We start from the raw sequence: 19,416 nt of genomic DNA on the forward strand, positions 1-19,416 counted from the left end.
TACAGTGCCCTAATCCCACCAAAAGCCTCCAATAGTATGCTGTTGCTGGGGGAGGACTTCTGTTGCAGAAACCAATGGAAACCTGTGAATAAAGTAAGGGGGGAAAGGGAAGAGAGTACGGCGAACTTCCCATGTGGTCCCCGCTTGGCATCAGGGAATATTACCTAGCGCTTTGGAATGATATAGTAGTTGATTTAGTGAATAGGTAGAATGTTTCCTGGGCAAAATGAAAGTTCTCGTTTCAAAATGTTCCCCATTCAGAGTCACCAGGTTATGGAAAAGTAAGACGGCACCTGCTTTGGTAAACCTATGATTTTCAAAATCAGTCTTGCATAAGCATTTTAATTATAATTCACATCGTTTTTATCCACATGGTTTTTTGGGGGCTTTTACACTAGCAATGGTGAATTGGGGTTAATATATTTTTAAGCGATTCCACCTTCTATAGAAAACTGTAGGTTAGCATTACACTTTAAATTACGTATGTGAATTGCCTTCACTCCCTCTTCCCGGAATTTGTGTAAATGTCTACCAATCAGCAACTTGACAGCAACCTTTAGAAGTCACAGGGAAAACATACTAAACTGCATTTTAATACTCAATATCCATTTCCAATTGGCATATTTGGTACTGCACATGACCATTATTTCATTCCATTATGGTATTAAAGTTCATTATTTTTATAAGTACTGTATGTGCAAATAAAATTGATTGTGGATTGTTATTGAATTGCAAGTCCTGAGCTACTGCAGGCTGCAAGCTTCTCCTAAATTATTGTCTAGCCAGTTTAGGCATCCTCCTCCACAATGTACATAGCGGTTCTCCTCACTAACATTACATGTTTAATGGAGCATCAGTAAGCCAAAGCTTTGAATGATTTTACATTGGAAAAATGATGAATGATTCTCAGCAATCAGTCTTTTTCCTAATATTTTCTGTCAGTAGATCTACATAAATCTGTTCTACTGTATCCAGTGGCTTCATATGCCTGTGTCTTGTTCTGTTTCCCCGAAGGAGTTTATCCCTCAGATTTATGACACAGTTCAATAAAAACGTTCACTGGAAAAGTCAACGGAGATTGATCATTAAAAGCATAAATCTTAGGGATTTCTGCTTCTCACCTCCACCTACTCATTTACACAATTCATCAAGTTCCCTGCATATGATATTCTGAAAAGTAACGACTTGGTTTCATACTCAAGTAAAATCTATTAGGAAATAGAGTATGCCATGTTTTAAATCTTTATCAGTAATTGTAGATTTAATGACCATATTTCCTTACTTTTTATTATCACTAGGATGCATTTCTGTAAAAATTGGAACAGTTATATGCTCCACAAAAGCAATTTGCTGTATCTGAAATCCCGTCACACTCTGAGTATTGTTCTGCACAATAAATGTGTCTGTGCTTGCCTGATTATACAGTGCATAGCATGCTGTATTATCATACAAAGCCCTGAGGTTTTCTATGTCCCCTTGGAAAACCGTCAGAGCTCAATTTAACCACTTAAGGACCGGAAGATTTGCCCTCTTAATGACCATGCCATTTTTTGCGATACGGCACTGTGTCGCTTTAACTGACAATTGTGCAGTCGTGTTACGTTGTACCCAAACAAAATTGACGTCCTTTTTTCCCACAAATAGAGCTTTCTTTTAGTGGTATTTGATCACCTCTGCAGTTTTTACTTTTTGCGCTATAAACAAAAAAAGACTGACAATTTTGAAAAAAAATACACATTTTTTACTTTTTGCTATAATAATGCCCTGTACACACGATAAGATTTTCCTCAGGAAAATGTGTGATAGGACCTTGTTGTCAGAAATTCCGACCGTGTGTAGGCTCCATCACACATTTTCCATAGGAGTTTCCGTCACACAAAATTTGAGATCTGGTTCTCAAATTTTCCGACAACAAAATCTGTTGTCGAAAATTCCGATCGTGTGTACAGAATTCCGACGCACAAAGTGCCACGCATGCTTGAAATCAAGCAGAAGAGCAGCACTGGCTATTGAATTTCATTTTTCTCCGCTCGTCGTACGTGTTATACGTCACCACGTTTTCGACTAGGGACGAGCTTTGAGTTCGAGTCGAACTCATGTTCGACTCGAACATCGGCTGTTCTCCAGTTTGCCGAACAGTTTGGGGTGTTCGCGGCAAATTCGAATGCCGCGGAACACCCTTTAAAAGTCTATGGGAGAAGTCAAAAGTTCTATTTTTAAAGGCTTATATTCATGGTATTGTCATAAAAAGTGTTTGGGGACCTGGGTCCTGCCCCAGGGGACATGGATCAATGCAAAAAAAAGTTTTAAAAACGGCCGTTTTTTCGGGAGCAGTGATTTTAATAATGCTTAAACTGAAACAATAAAAGTGTAATATCCCTTTAAATTTCGTACCTGGGGGGTGTCTATAGTATGATGGTAAAGGGGCGCATGTTTCCCGTGTTTAGAACAGTCTGAGAGCAAAATGATATTTCAAAGGAAAAAAAGTCATTTAAAACTACTCGTGGCTATTAATGAATTGCCGGTCCAACAATACACATAAAAGTTAATTGAAAAAAACGGCATGGGAATTCCCCATAGGGGAATCCCGAACCAAAATTTAAAAAAAAATGACGTGGGGGTCCCCCTAAATTTCAAAAATTTAGACCCTTCAGGTCTGGTATGGATTTTAAGGGGAACCCCGTGCCAAAATAAAAAAAAATGGTGTGGGGTCCCCCCAAAAATCCATACCAGACCCTTACGCGAGCACGCAACCTGGCAGGCCACAGGAAAAGAGGGGGGAAGAGAGAGCGCCCCCCCTCCTGAACTGTACCAGGCCACATGCCCTCAACATTGGGAGGGTGCTTTGGGGTAGCCCCCTAAAACACCTTGTCCCCATGTTGACGGGGACAAGGGCCTCATCCCCACAACCCTTGGCCGGTGGTTGTGGGGGTCTGCAGACAGGAGGAAGAAACCGAAGGAAGATAGAAGATAGAGCATTTAAATAAAGGAATTGTCAAAAACTGTCTCTTGTCATTTGTAACATTTTTGACAATACTTTTGTACCCCCTTACCATTTCACACAGAGGGGAGGGCCAGGATCTGGGGGTCCCCTTGTTAAAGGGGCTTCCAGATTCCGATAAGCCCCCACCCACAGACCCCCAAAACCACCGGGCAAGGGTTGTGGGGATGAGGTCCTTGTCCCCATCAACATGGGGACAAGGTGTTTTGGGGGGCTACCCCAAAGCACCCTCCCAATGTTGAGGGCATGTGGCCTGGTACGGTTCAGGAGGGGGGGCCGCTCTCTCATCCCCCCTCTTTTCCTGTGGCCTGCCAGGTTGCGTGCTCGGATAAGGGTCTGGTATGGATTTTTGGGGGGACCTCACGATGTTTTTTTTTTAAATTTTGGCACGGGGTTCCCCTTAAAATCCATATCAGACCTGAAGGATCTGGTATAGATTTTGAGGGGGACCCCACGCCATTTTTAAAAAAAATTTTGGCCGGGGTTCCCCTTAATATCCATACCAGACTTGAAGGGCCTGGTATGGAATTTAGGGGGACTCCCCACGTCATTTTTTTTTTTTTAATTTTGGTTCGGGGTTCCCCTGTGGGGAATTCCCATGCCGTTTTTAATGAACTTCTATGTGTATTGTCGGACCGGCAATTCATTAATAGCCGCGAGTAGTTTTAAATTACTTTTTTTCCTTTGAAATGTCATTTTGCTGTCAGACTGTTCTAAACACGGGAAACATGCACCCCTTTACAGGCATACTATAGACACCCCCCAGGTACGAAATTTAAAGGGATATTACACTTTTATCGTTTCACTTTAAGCATTATTACAAACACTACTCCTGAAAAAAGTGCCGTTTTTAAAACTTTTTTTTTGCATTGATCCATGTCCCTTGGGGCAGGACCCAGGTCCCTAAACACTTTTTATGACAATAACTTGCATATAAGCCTTTAAAATTAGCACTTTTGAATGTTCATGTTCGTGTCCCATAGACTTTAACGGTGTTCGCATGTTCGAACGAATTTTTTGCCTGTTCGCATGTTCTGGTGCGAACCGAACAGGGGGGTGTTCTGCTCATCCCTAATTAGGACTGCCCTGCTCCATGCTCAATGCTGTGACTGTGACAGACACAGCACAGGACAGTACAGCTGAAGCTGCCTACTCCAGATTTGACTGCCTGTCCCTGTCCTCCTGCTCAGCTGAGTGCAGGATGGAGAAGGAGGGCTGTACAGGCTCTTCTCATATAAGCAAAGAGAAGGATGTGAGCTGTCTGCTGGTAATTAACAGTAGTAGCAGAACCCAGAAAAATGTGTTCAAGTGTTCCTTAATGGAAATATTGCAGTTGTAGTTCTATAGGAGAGGGGTGTCGAACTCAATTTCATCACAGGCCGCATTAGCATTAAGGTTGCCACCAGAGGGCCAGTTGTATCTGTAAGACTAGATGTCCAGAGGACACCACTCCCCATACATTAGATGCCAAGAGCCCCCCACCATTAGATGTTATTAGTCCTCCATTCTCCGTTACATCACAGTGCACCCCCTTACCTTGTGGTGCTGCCAAATGAAGTTGGAGGCGGAGCTGGGAAGCACAAAGTTCAGCATCTGGAGGAGGACCAAAGGAGGGATGGCGTCTGCTGAATGCTGAGAACAGGGGAGGCGGAGAGAAGAGGGTGCTTCAGTTGCAAAGAGAGGAGCAGGATCTGTAGGAGGAGTTCTGTCCTCTGCTCTGCTACCAACCGCTGAGATGGGGAAGGGGGGGTCAGATAGGAGCCTCTCTGAGGCTGCATGGAGAAGTGCCGGATCTGGTGGAGGAGTTCTGTCCTCCTCTCTGCTGCTTACTGCTGAGACAAGGTGCAGGCAACAATGATGGGGGTTGCTGCAGATGTGCGAGTACCACATGAAATTGGCTAGAGGGCCAGATTCGGCCCCCAGGCCTTGTGTTTGACACATGTGCTATAGAGTGTTACAGGCTACATAGGATATAGTTAACTTGGACTCTCTAATAAATTATGCTTGTTTACATGTAGTGATTCTCTGTGTCAAATAAAATAATCATATATGTTTGGCTAGTTTAATCCCACAAACAAAAGCACACATACACAATTTGAAAGCCACACATATGACCTTTTTTTTATATAAAGAGTTACCTTTGGATACTGTTTCACTGGTATCAAGACTCGTTCTGACAGCTTAATGTTTTTGTTACTGATTATGTCTAAGTATTTCTTTTCTTCCTCTTCCTTCTCTCCCACAGATTCTTTAAACTTTTGTATTTCTGTGGAAAAAAAAACAAAAAAAAACCTTTATGTTTACCAACTCCAACAGATCTAGTTAACAATTAACAATCTAATTCTGTATGTTCTGTATAGCTGCATATTCATATCTCCATTGCTGTTGTTGTGTTGAATTGATAATGTTATTTATGAAAGTTGGTACTAGCCAATAGCTAGCTATAGAGCTCTCTGATGGAGGCAAATGTTCAGAAACTGACCTAATGTACTTTACGTTTAAATTTAATTACATTGTATATTTAAAGCGGACCTTCAGTAATTTTTTTAACTTTCCATCTATTTAATCTTCTGCCCTTGTTGTTTTAACTTTGGATAGTAAAACATTTTTTCTGCCAGTAAATACCTTATACAGCCCACTTCCTGTTTCTTGTTTGGTAAAAAGCCTAGGCTTTTGACATCATGCACAGCTCTGTCTCTCTCACTCTGGTGAGAGTTTGCCAGGAAGGGAGAGGAGATGAGTCATAAGAGGGCCAATGAGAGCTGCAGAGGTGGAGGTGTGCCTATGTGTGTCTGTGTAAATCCAAGAAGTGAACAGGCAGCAGCTTCAGCTGCCTACAGTTAGAATGGCTGCAGCCAGACTTAGTGGAGGGAGATTTCTGCAGCATATTTGGCAAGTACAGAATCACAGTATATATAAAATAATATGCAAAGTGGTTGGAGGGAAGCTTCAGAATGGCAAAGATGTTTTTATTTCGTGAGCAGACTGCAGTTCCTCTTTAATAATAAAAGTTAACTCCAGTCAAAATAAATAATATACCTTAAAAAGCATGCAGGCTTTACAGCAGTTCTCCAGCCCATCCACTCACATTAGTCAGTAATCTGATAACTCAGGAACACCTTTCACTGACCTCTTTGTTAGGAAGAATTCCCAAACACACCCAGTGTAAACAGCTTGAAAACATTGCTTCCTAAGGCTTGGTTTACACCTATGCGTTTTTTAATGCTTTTTGCAAAAATGCACCACAGTCCATTTAACATGGTTTCCTATGAGACACGTTCATATCTATGCTTTTTTCGCTGCGTGTTTGGAAAGGGTCGGGAACTTTTTTAGTCCCATAATGCCCATGTAGTTTAAAATTTGCTTCCAAGCCTATATACTGTACTGTCAGTTTACCAGCATTATTTGAAATGTTATATGGATGCCAGTCAAAATACAAAAGAAAAAGGAAAACCACCTCTTGAAATTGGATCCCCATAGGGTAGTTGAAAAGAGATTATGCTAAAAGACTACCAGTACCAATAAAGTGTTTGTTACCCTAACTTTTCATATTCCTTATATGTGCCTGCTGTACTATGTACTTGTATGAAAAAGTATCCTGCTCTCTTTGTATTGCTTCCTTTGTGTGAAATCCCTGGTGATCCTGCCAGTCCCTCTGCTTTTCTATTAAAAACTGACCACGCTAAGCAGAAGAGAACAGCGTGGTCAGCTTTCTAGCTATGCTGGGAACTCAGCCCATTCTCCCCAATGATCAGACTTTTCCTGATAAGCCTCCCCTGCACAGCCATTCACTGGGAAAGTTGGTGTACTGTTGCTGCCCCAGCCCCCCCCCCCCAGGGAACACAGGGAATGCAATCACTTATAAAAAAGGGAAAAAAAGTATAGATAATGTTTTTTTTAACCAATATCATACCTGGCCAAGGTAAAATGATGCCTGCAGGAACACTCTGTCCCTCTGGGTGAACGTCATATGACGTCCATCCGGCCTTGCCACTCCTACGCGCCCCCCCGGGGGGCGCACAGTGTGGCGATCTGTGATGAGATGTGTCCCTCGGGACACAGCCCATCCCTGATCAGGGTAAAGAGCCAATAAAAATGTCTCTTTACTATATGACTGACTGTGTCCAATCACAGCCAGTCACAAATGACAACAAACGGCTGTAGTGCCATTTCCGGGTTCTCCTCCTTAGTGTGTGAGGAGGAGACCTGGCTAAAAAAACACAGTACAGTACCCGATTGCACCCCCAAATAAAGAGTACATGTCACAGCCCATCAGATTACCTGTCACCAGCATCAGAGTACCTGTCACAGCCCAGCAGAGTACCTGTCACAGCCCATCTGAGTACCTGTCACCAGCCCATCTCAGTACCTGAGTACACACAACAAAAGGCTCCAGCGCTCAAAGTAATTGGCATTCAAAGTGTGAGAGCACTGAAAGCTGAAAATTGGTCTGGGCAGGAAGGGGGTTTACGTGCCCTTTATTGAAGTGGTTAATATCTATACACAAATGTTTTGCCTTTCATTTCTATTTTAATTAATTGGAGTGTTTTAAAGGTGATCGTTTACAATCACTTTAGGCCCCTTTCACATTTGTACGACTTGTCCTGCGACTTGGGACTGCAAAGTCACATGACAAGTCATTCCCCATGATTTCCAATGACAACCATTCATATTAGTACGACTTCAAGCCATGCCAACTTCACAGTAGTCCCTGCACTACTTTAGTCTGACTTTAATGCACGTTACACATGCATTCCCTGAAATTGTGGCAAAAATCATGGCAAATTTGCAGGGCTTTGAAGTCGCGGTAGTGTGTAAGGGGCCTTAAGGTATATGCTTTCAGAAGTGTTCATATATACAGGTGAATTTGGCTCTATTCAAACTATCTGGCCCTTAATAGAGAGTGCTCTGTGGAAACTCAGAACAATCACTAAGTTACTTATTTCCTTAAATTCTGTAAAAATTCAAGGGGGAGCGGAAAAGCCCCACTCTGTATTCTAACAAGTTAAGGCTCTCCTAGCATTAGATCTACTTGTACAGCACTGCTGTAGATTCTGGCCATGTTTGGTGCATTGATCTCACAGGGAACCTTAGATATCCATGGTATATGCAGCCCAAACATCATTTGCGCTGGATGTGGATTGCATCTATCACATAGTTGCCAACAGTCCCGATTTTCCCGGGACAATCCCGATTTTGGGACCCTCGTCCCGATTGGAGAGTGTCCCGAATCGGGATTTTCCATAAGGAAAATCGGGAATGTTGGTTTTTTTTTTTTTTTTTTTTTGGAGCAGCGGGCTCCAGCAAAATGGCGGCCGGCGCTGCCGCTCTAGCTGCCTCTAGTGGAGAGGGGAAGGGGGCTCGATCCGTGCAGCCAATGAAGCGGCTTCTTTGGCTGCACGGCCCCTCCCCTCTCCACTGAAGCGAGCAGAAGACACGGCGCCGGCGCCGTGTCTTCCTGAAAGTTCCCCAGCCCCGTACTGCGCAAGCGCTGCGCCTGCGCAGTACAGGGGGTCCGCCATTGCCGAGGGGAACTTTCTCGGCAGAACACCGGCCGCTCCTCCACTGAGCGGGGGCCGGGCTGCATTGAGGGGGGGAGGCTGCACTAACTGAGGGGGGGCTGCACTAACTGAGGGGGGGGGCTGCACTAACTGAGGGGGGGGCTGCAGTGAGGGGGGCTGCACTAACTGAGGGAGGGCTGCAGTGAGTGGGGCTGCAATAACTGAGGGGGGGCTGCACTAACTGAGGGGGGGGCTGCACTGAGGGGAGGCTGCACTGAGGGGGGAGGCTGTACTAACTGGGGGGGCTGTACTAACTGGGGGGGCTGCACTAAGGGGGGGAGGCTGCACTAACTGAGTGGGGCTGCACTGAGGGTGGGCTGCACTAACTGAAGGGGGGCTGCACTGAGGGGGGGCTGCATTAACTGAGGGGGGGGCTGCATTAACTGAGGGGGGGCTTCACTGAGGGGGGGCTGCACTAACTGAGGGGGGGCTGCACTGGCGGGGGCACCTGATGCAAGGACAGACTCTGGCGGGGGCACCTGATGCAAGGACAGACTCTGCTGGTGGCAGGCGACGTGGCTAGTGACACGCTCAGGGATCCCACTGATTCTGCATTATGGTGAGTTGAATGATTTAATTTTATATTACAATGTAATAATAGAAATAATGCGCTTCAATCATCCTGACACCATAACAACCATGGTGCCGGGATGATTGAAGCGTTAACACCAGGTGTTTGGAGTATCTTTATCTGCTGATTGTTAAACTTTCTAGAATACACATATTTCTATTGTTGTGTAGGACCTGGGGCTGCTGTCCCGTCATTCCTCTCTCCCCCTTTCCCTCTCCCCCTTTCCCTCTCCCCCTTTCCCTCTCCCCCTTTCCCTCTCCCCCTTTCCCTCCCCCATTCATCTCAGACTCTAACCATACCCTCTTGAGCCACGCCCACTTTCCACGTAAGCCACGCCCACTTTCCGCGTAAGCCACGCCCACTTTCGCGTAAGCCACGCCCATTTTTCGCCGCGGCGCGCTTCGCGCGCCGCAACTATTATTTTTTACTAGGCCACGCCTACAAACGAATGCCCCGCCTCCTAATTATTGATTGGCTCCGCCTACAGCAAAAAAAAGTGTCCCACATATTTTTTTTTCAATGTTGGCAACTATGCTATCATGTGTATACAAATCCTAAATCTATTTGCATGGCACAACCTGCTAAAAGCAAACAAGTATGATGGCACCTTTGAGATAAGCATCAAGACTAGTTACCAAAGAAATTCTGCAGGATTTTGGGTGAATGATAATCCTATTTATTATATATTATCGATTAAAAATGAGTCACATGCAAACTAATATGTCTTATGTCCCCTACACACGATCTGACATTCCGACAACAAAATCCATGGATTATTTTCGACGGATGTTGAACTTGTCTTGCATACACACGGTCACACAAAGTTGGTCGCTAATGCCAAAACGTCAAGAACGCAGTGACGTACAACATGTACGACAAACTGAGAAAAATGAAGTTCAATAGCCAGTGCGGCTCTTCTGCTTGATTCCCAGCATGCGTGGAACTTTGTGCGTTGGAATTGTGTACACACAATCGGAATTTATGACAACAGATTTTGTTGTCAGAAAATTTGAGATCCAGATCTCAAATTTTGTGTGACGGAAATTTTGATGGAAAATGTCCGATGGAGCCTACACACGGTCGGAATTTCCGACAACAAGCTCCCATCGAACATTTTCCATCGGAAAATCTGACTGTGTGTATGGGGCATTACAGTATATATAGGAAAAACAAAACAATCAGGCTGACTTACTATTTGTTTATTACAGGTATTTATATAGCACAGACATACATCGAAATTGTACATTTGCATCAGTCCCTGCCTTCAAGAGCTTACAATCTAAGGTCCCTAATTTACATTCATATATACACGTACTAGGGCCAATTTAGTCAGGAGCCAATTAACCTACCAGCATGTCTTTGAAGAGTGAGAGGAAACCCCCACAGGTAGAACATGCAAACTCCAGGCAGGTAGTGCCATGGTTGGGATTCAAATCAACGACCCTTAGACTTGGTTCACACTGCCACGACCTACAGTGCGACTTTGCCAGGCAACTTTGGCGTGACTTTGAAGCAACTTTAGGGGATGCCTGTGTCATCTGCCTGTAATGTCGGTTCCAAATCACATCAATTAAGATGAGGATCTGACTTGGAGGCGACTTCCATTAAAGTCAATGGGCACAAGTCGGATAGAAGTCACCTTGAAGTAGTAGAGGAACCTTTTCTAAAGTCGGAGCGACATCAGTAGTGCTAATTAAGACAACTCTCATTAACTAACATGGGATTTCACGTGTCACGCGACTTGGGGGTCTCTCAATTCAGATCCCAAGTTGCGGCAATGTGAACCAAGCCTGAAGCTGTCAGGCAGAAGTGCTAACCACTTAGCCACTCTGCTGCCCCACAAAAAAGGAGTTGAAAATATTCACAAGTGGATAATCCATGATGGGATAAATTAAGTGAAAGTTCACACAATTTATTGTGTGAAGATTCTCATTTCCTTAAAGCGGAGTTCCGCAGAAAAAAAAATTAAAAGTCAGCAGCTACAAAAAGTGTAGCTGCTGACTTTTAACAATCAGCGTACGAAGCCCCGCTCCTCTCCCCTTCCCCTTCCTCTCCACGGCATCGGCTTTCTTACAGTGGGTGCCCGGCTGTGGCTTCACACCTGGGCATGCACTGCACAAGCGTGAGCTGCGCTGCATGCTGTGAATGGCAATCTTCTGGGACCTGTGATGTGTCCCAGAAGATTGCAGGGGGGAGGGGGGAGAGGTGAACTTCCTTCCGGCACTGCGGAGCCCCGGGAGGAAGTGGGAGCTGGATGCCTCTAAAAAGAAGGTATCCCCCCCCCAAAAAATGACATGCATGTCAGGGGTCACCTGCACTTAAAGCGGAAGTTCAATTTTTCGGTGGAACTTCGCTTTAACCACTTCCAGACCGCCCTCCGTCGTTTTACATCGCTATTTGAAGAGGAATACCATTGATATTTTAGCAGGTAGCTACCATAACCCGGTATCCTCTTCTTCATCGGGCGGTCCCCTTCAAGATAAAAGTGGTCTCTGCGGCGGATTTGCCGCAATTTCACTTTTATCGGCGGCGGCCCTCCCGCCGCTCGCTGGTGCCCTCTGCCGCCTACCGGAGCCATCAGTAGCGGCAGAGGAGATTGGATCCTCTCCCTAGCCTGACATGGAGATGAGTGAGGGGAAGATGGCTACCACCCATCTCCATATCATTGCAGGGCAGATCCCATGTCAAAATGTCACTTCCGCCCAATGCTTTAAACGCGCCCGTCCCACCCAGCTCGCGTGCAGACGCGAACGCATACGTGAGCAGCGCCTGCATATGAAAACGGTGTTCAAACCACACATGTGAGGTATCGCCGCAATCGTTAGAGCGAGAGCAATAATTCTAGACCTCCTCTGTAACTCAAAGCATGCAACCTGTAGAATTTTTTTAAACGTCACCTATGGAGATTTTTAAGGGTAAAAGTTTGTCGCCATTTCATAAGCGGGCGCAACTTTGAAGAGTGACATGTTTGGTAACATTATCTTTCACAATATAAAAAAAATTGGGCTAACTTTACTGTTCTTAAGTGCGCTTGTAAGACCACTGCGCAAATACGGTGTGACAAAAAGTATTGCAACCACCGCAATTTTATTCTCTAGGGTGTTAGAAAAAAATATATATAATGCTTGGGGGTTCTAAGTAATTTTCTAGCAAAAAAAACTGTTTTTAACTTGTAAACACCAAATCTCAGAAAGATTTGGTCCTTAAGTGGTTAAGTAAATACGCCAACATGAGTTCTGTCTCTTCTAGGCAGTTTTTTCAATCTCTTCCCTCAGTCTGTCCTGATTGTGTCTACTTCACAGTGGGATGTCATGCTCAGAATGGTATAACCAGCAAATATTAAAACTGATATGCCCTGTTATACAACTGTAAAATGTATAGTTAGCATTTTCCAGCTCTGAAACTGCAGAGTACACTGTCTGTGCATTTGTACTGTTAAATTCTCAAATTAATATCATCTCACCTTGTGATAAGAATACCATATATTACTCTTACTGTAAACATCAGAAACCTATATGCATAAAATATATCCAGAAAATAATGTATACTTTGTTTTTAATCAAGGGTAATTTAGTATGAAAGACTGCAAGAGCATTGAACTTCTAATGTATACACGTACAAAGACTGGATTATTTACTACAAGACTGGCTCTAATTCTTTTGAAATGCATTTTAACTCTACCCACTTTTCAAAACAGTACACCCACTCTATTAAACTTTCTTAAAATTTTAAAACAATTGACAGTTGATTGTCTACTGGTAACCTGGTGTGGTTGGGCACTGTAAAGAAGATATTTTCAGCAATGAAGACATGGAGACAGAGGTAAACATATGACAGACTAGAGCTCTGTCTGTTCGCTTTACATGAAAATACATTATATCCATATGCAACATTTCATATTTACTTTTTGTTTTACTTTTCTAGACTTGATCATGAGATGCCCTGTACACATGGTCGGATTTTCCGACGGAAAAAGTGCGTTTGGATTATGTTGTCGGAAATTCCATTCGTGTGTGGGCTCGATCGGAGCAGGATATAAAATTTTCCGACAACAAAATCCGATTGTTTAAATTCCGATTGTGTGTACACAAATCCGACGTACAAAGTGCCACGCATGCTCAGAATAAATTAAGAGACGAAAGTTATTGGCTACTGCCCCATTTATAGTCCCGACGTACGTGTTTTACGTCACCGCGTTCAGAACAATCGGATTTTCCGACAACTTTGTGCGACCGTGTGTATGCATGACAAGTTTGAGCCAACATCCGTTGGAAAAAATCTAATGGATTTTGTTGTTGGAATGTCCGATCAATGTCCGATCGTGTGTACAGGGCATTAGTGCGGTGGAAGTGTAAAGTAGGGGAAGCATGTGGACTCACCACCACCAAAAAGTGATGGCAAGTGTTTTCTGGTACAAACGTGGCATTATTTATGTAGATTTTCTACCCTGTGGTGCCACTATCAACAGTGAATATTACTGTCATGTGCTGAGTGATGTGCATACGCATCTGCAGAAAAAATGGCCTGGTTTGATCACTAGTGTTGGATGAACGGGTTCAGCCCAAGCATGAATTTGGGCCGAATATTGGCTGTACGCCTGTTCGACAAATATCCAAATTGTGGAGGCTTTCGACCATTTGTTCGGCACACCGAGCACCCCACAATGCACCGTATGCCACATAGTGCATTGGAAACCCTGATTGGCTGAAACAATGAAGGATTTGCCCAATCAGGGCACAGAACACTGTCAGAGCCTTGATTGGAGAAATTGCAGTGTGATATTGGGGTCGATATAGATAGAACAGGCCTCTGTTCAATGCTACTAGCAATTATTGTGCTATTAGTGCCTGTTTACTGCAGTATATTGAGGTGTGAGTGCACATTTACTGCAGTATATTGAGGTGTGTTAGTGCACGTTTACTGCAGTATATTGGGGTGTGTTAGTGCACATTTACTGCAGTATATTGAAGTGCATTAGTGCACGTTTACTGCAGTATATTGAACTGCATTAGTACACGTTTACTGCAGTAAAATGAACTGCGTTAGTGCACATGTATTGCAGTATATGGAGGTGTGTTAGTGCGGGTTTGCTGCAGTATAATGACGTGCATTAGTACACGTTTACCGCAGTATATTGACGTGCATTAGTGCACGTTTACTGCTGTATATTGAACTGCATTAGTGCATGTTTACTGCAGTAAATTGAACTGCGTTAGTGCCCGTTTACTGCAGTATAATGAGTTGTGTTAGAGCACGTTTACTGCAGTATATTGAGGTGTGTTAGTGCACATTTACTGCAGTATATTGACATGCGTTAGTGCACATGTACTGCAGTAATATTGAGGTGCGTTAGTGTACATTTGGTGCAGTATATTGAACTGCACTATTGTACGTTTACTGCAGTATATTAAGGTGTGTTAGTGCACATTTACTGCAGTATATTTACATGCGTTATTGTATGTTTACTGCAGTATATTGAGGTGCGTTAATGTACGTTTACTTCAGTATATTAAAAAGTGTTAGTGCATATGTACTGCAGTATATTGAGGTGCATTAGTGCACATTTGCTGCAGTATATTGACATGCCTTTTAACTCTACCCACTGAGGAGATGCGACCCCGTGTCCCAGGTGCATATGAGCAGTGTATGCCTGATTTTGGTAGACTTGCTAATTGCACACCTGTGTGCTGACTTCATCATTATCCCAGGAATAGAGGTCAGTGCTCATCCTTAAGATGAGCTCCACCCGGCAGACATGAGTTCTGGCCTAGGAGTCAGGAGGGAGCCAGTGCAGCACAAAGCTGCAAGCACAGAGGTGCTGAGCATCAGGTCTGGGGAAGCTAGAACAAGGCCTTAGGTGTAAGGCCTAAGCAGGAGTGCTGTGTTTTTAGCCAGGAAGGCTGAATGCTGGTTGTTCTGAAGCAGGACTGTAATGCTGAATACCCCTGCGAGGGAATCTGCTGTTTGTTTTTTAACTTTCTGTTTCTTTTTAATAAAAATGGGCTGCTATGCCCCTGAAAATGCAGTTGGGACTGACACGATTTCTTAGTTCGCATGCACCACTAAAGCTTAATCACCCCGGATCATTGCACCACCTATCAAATCTATAATTTCAGCAAAAAAAAAAAAAAACTCCAATAATTTTTAGTGCACACAAATACGATAATGGCCCTAATTTTTGCAAAAGATGAGGATGCATTGAATAAGTGGATAGCGAGTATGTTAACCCTCAAAATTGAGCGCAAATTGAAAAATATATAGGGCACTATGTCCTATAAAATAGCATAGTGCAGGTGACATATCTCTTATAGACCTCCAATTTCACCCCTGCACTCTATTAAAGCTGTTCAAGCAAAAAATTAGAGCTGAGCACTTCTAGGTTCATACTACCCAGGGAAGACCAGCCACTAACTTCCCTAACACATGCCATGGAAGTCTTGCCTGCTGCTACCGTAACCATTATGGTGGCAGCAGCACAGAAATGTAAACAAACTTCTAGCTCCTATAGTACTTAGGAGTTTGTTTACATGCAGGTGCTGCCGCCACCATAATATTTACAGTGGCAAAAGGGTTAAAGTATAAGTAAAACCAATGAATAAAGTCTCATATAACCGTTAACTGTTTTTATTAGTTTCTCAGTTGACATTTTCCAACATTGTTAACACAGACATTTTGTTTGTAACTTAAAAAAAAATGGGTATTCCATTGTTTAAACATATATTAAATAACAAGTGAAGAAGTGATCAAGTACAAGGTATTATCATTGTTCTTGGTAATCAATTCATGCCCACCCCTAATGGGAACAAACTGTGGGCAGAGATTGTTCGCCAAAGTTTTTATATCCACCGTTAAGGAAGAATGGAGGAGTTCTATCACACATAGAATGCTAGTAACTCAAACTTTTGATTAAAGTAAAATTTTACAGTTTTTCAGATAGTTAGAAGCTCTTGGATTGTTTAACCAGGCTTGCCATTTACTTTTGAAAATATTTGTAGAATAATTTTTATATGCTAATAAAGGGACAATCAGAACTAGAGGGATTGGATAGGATGTGAAAATGGTTTGGTCTGTCTGACCCAATGATATAAATAGCAAACAAAACACCTGGTGCCAAATGACACGGTGGAATAAACCCCTTCTGGTCTTTAATAGACAGGCCAAAAAGATATAAAGAGTAAAAAATTATTTTATTTGATAAACATAGTTAAAAGTATGCGTATACAGCATGTACAATTGACATAAAAAAACATTGTACTAGTACCCAGAATGATAAAGTGGTATGAGCTGGTCATATAGGACATGGAGGCAGTGTTTTATAATAGAAACAATCTGGTTGTATTGTTGTGAGTAAGTGGTCACTAGGGATGAGCTTCGAGTTTGAGTCGAACTCATGTTCGACTCGAACATCGGCTTTTCGCAAGTTCGCCGAACAGCGAACAATTTGGGGTGTTCGCGGCAAATTCGAATGCCGCGGAACACCCTTTAAAAGTCTATGGGAGAAATCAAAAGTGCTAACTTTAAAGGCTTATATGCAAGTTATTGTCATAAAAAGTGTTTGGGGACCTGGGTCCTGCCCCAGGGGACATGGATCAATGCAAAAAAAAGTTTTAAAAACGGCCGTTTTTTCAGGAGCAGTGATTTTAATAATGCTTAAAGTCAAACAATAAAAGTGTAATATCCCTTTAAATTTCGTATCTGGGGGGTGTCTATAGTATGCCTGTAAAGGGGCACATGTTTCCCATGTTTAGAACAGTCTGATAGCAAAATGACATTTCAAAGGAAAAAAGTCATTTAAAACTAGTCGCGGCTATTGCATTGCCGGTCCGACAATACACATAAAAGTTCATTGATAAAAACGGCATGGGAATTCTCCACAGGGGAACCCCGAACCAAAATAAAAAAAAATATGACGTGGGGGTCCCCCTAAATTCCATACCAGGCCCTTCTTTTCCTCGGGCCACTCCGCACCCATGGCATGGGGGGAGGCTCCCGCTCTTCTCTTCATCTTCTTCTCTTCTTCTCTTCTTCATCTTCTTCTCCGGGCTGCTCCACATCCATGCTGGCATGAAGGGAGGCTCCCGCTGTGTGACGCGTCTCCTCTTCTGACGGTTCTTAAATAACGGGGGGCGGGGGCACCCGGTGACCCCACCCCCCTCTGACGCACGGGACATGACGGGACTTCCCTGTGGCATTCCCCGTGATGTCACAGGGAAGTCCCGTCAAGTCACCGTGCAGCAGAGGGGGGTGGGGTCACCAGGTGGCACCACCCCCCGTTATTTAGGAACCGTCAGAAGAGGAGACGCGTCACACAGCAGGAGCCTCCCTCCACGCCAGCATGGATGCGGGGCAGCCCGGAGAAGAAGATGAAGAAGAGAAGAAGAGAAGAAGATGAAGAAGAGAAGAAGATGAAGAGAAGAGTGGGAGCCTCCCCCCATGCCATGGGTGCGGAGCGGCCTGAGGAGAAGAAGATAGAAGACGCCACGGAGGAGATGCTGGACGAGAACACCGGAGGAAGAACCAGAAGAGCCAGAAGAAGAAGAAGAAGATGAAGGAAGATAGAAGAAAGAAGAAGCATTTAAATAAAGGAATTGTCAAAAACTGTCTCTTGTCATTTTTAACATTTTTGACAGTTTTTTTGTGAAATGGTAGGGGTACTTTTGTACCTTACCATTTCACACAGTGGGGGGGCGAGATCTGGGGGTCCCCTTGTTAAAGGGGGCTTCCAGATTACGATAAGCCCCCCCGCCCGCAGACCCCCACAACCACCGCCCAGGGTTGTGGGGATGAGGCCCTTGTCCTCATCAACATGGGGACAAGGTGTTTTGGGGGGCTACCCCAAAGCACCCTCCCAATGTTGAAGGCATGTGGCCTGGTACGGTTCAGGAGGGGGGCGCTCTCTCATCCCCCCTCTTTTCCTGCGGCCTGCCAGGTTGCGTGCTCGGATAAGGGTCTGGAATGGATTTTTGGGGGGACCCCACGCCGTTTTTTTTTTAAATTTTAGCACGGGGTTCCCCTTAAGATCCATACCAGACCTGAAGGGTCTGGTATGGAATTTAGGGGGACCCCCACGTCATTTTTTTTTTAATTTTGGCCGGGGTTCCCCTTAATATCGATACCAGACCTGAAGGTCCTGGTATGGAATTTAGGGGGACCCCCAGTCATTTATTTTTTAATTTGGTTCGGGGTTCCCCTGTGGGGAATTCCCATGCCGTTTTTATCAATGAACTTTTATGTGTATTGTTGGACCGGCAATGCAATAACCGCGAGTAGGTTTAAATTACTTTTTTCCTTTGAAATGTCATTTTGCTGTCAGACTGTTCTAAACATGGGAAACATGTGCCCCTTTACAGGCATACTATAGACACCCCCAGCTACGAAATTTAAAGGGATATTACACTTTTATTGATTGACATTAAAGCATTATTAAAATCACTGCTCCTGAAAAAACGGCCGTTTTTAAAACTTTTTTTGCATTGATCCATGTCCCCTGGGGCAGGACCCAGGTCCCCAAACACTTTTTATGACAATAACTTGCATATAAGCCTTTAAAATTAGCACTTTTCATTATTCATGTTCGTGTCCCATAGACTTTAACGGTGTTCGGGTGTTCGAACGAACTTTTTTCCTGTTCGCATGTTCTGGTGCTAACCGAACAGGGGGGTGTTCGGCTCATCCCTAGTGGTCACAAAGGGAACATCTCCCCTCCCACTGGACCGTGCCTTCTTACTAGCAGAAGAAGAATTCCCAATCAGATCACCACGTTCTCTATTTTCTGCCAGTCTTCTGCCTCTATCTATTAACTGTCTGCTATATCCTCACTCTCTCAATCTACATTTTTATACTCTGGGCAGCCCACAAAATGCTTACTATTTTTGCTAGAGGGGGTGATTGCCGATTCTAGTGCCTTATATGTATCTATAAAACTGTCTGATCATTATTACTATTTCATCTATTAGTGTCACTTGCCCCGCATTAGTTGGAATGACTATGCTCCACTAATTTGAGTCCTCGTAGTCAAGCAGTTCCTATGCCTCCATCTTGACCGGTGTGCTCTTGAGTCCTGGAGAGGGTCTTCCCTGCCTTCCATGTGTGACCTAATTAGTTTAATTTCTACAGACATCTTTTGTCTGAAGCATGTACAATGTAAGTTATCCATGTTCCATTTGACAATACCTGCTATGATAATTGTTTGCACAGTGACAATTAACTTGTATCAATACTGAAGTTTGTTAATTGATTCTAATTTTGTATACCCTCTTTGTAGATATTTTATACCCATATGA

At 43.8% G+C, this 19,416-nt stretch overlaps 1 protein-coding gene across 3 annotated transcripts in view; it reads right to left on the minus strand.

Moving 5' to 3' along the window:
- The window catches only part of KHDRBS2 (KH RNA binding domain containing, signal transduction associated 2), a 650,233-nt gene that overhangs the window by 502,398 nt on the left and 128,419 nt on the right, over positions 1-19,416 (minus strand). For all 3 annotated transcript variants that reach the window (XR_012243878.1, XR_012243879.1, XM_073626718.1), the window contains exon 2: positions 5,140-5,267. Coding sequence is in view for 1 of the 3 variants with exons in the window: in XM_073626718.1 (XP_073482819.1) it covers positions 5,140-5,267 (128 nt within the window). In the remaining 2 variants the exon portion in view is untranslated. The remainder of the gene's footprint in view (positions 1-5,139; positions 5,268-19,416) is intronic.

The sequence above is a fragment of the Aquarana catesbeiana genome, linkage group LG04 (genome assembly GCF_042186555.1).
Source record: "Aquarana catesbeiana isolate 2022-GZ linkage group LG04, ASM4218655v1, whole genome shotgun sequence".
In the NCBI taxonomy this organism is placed as follows: Eukaryota; Metazoa; Chordata; class Amphibia; order Anura; family Ranidae; genus Aquarana; species Aquarana catesbeiana.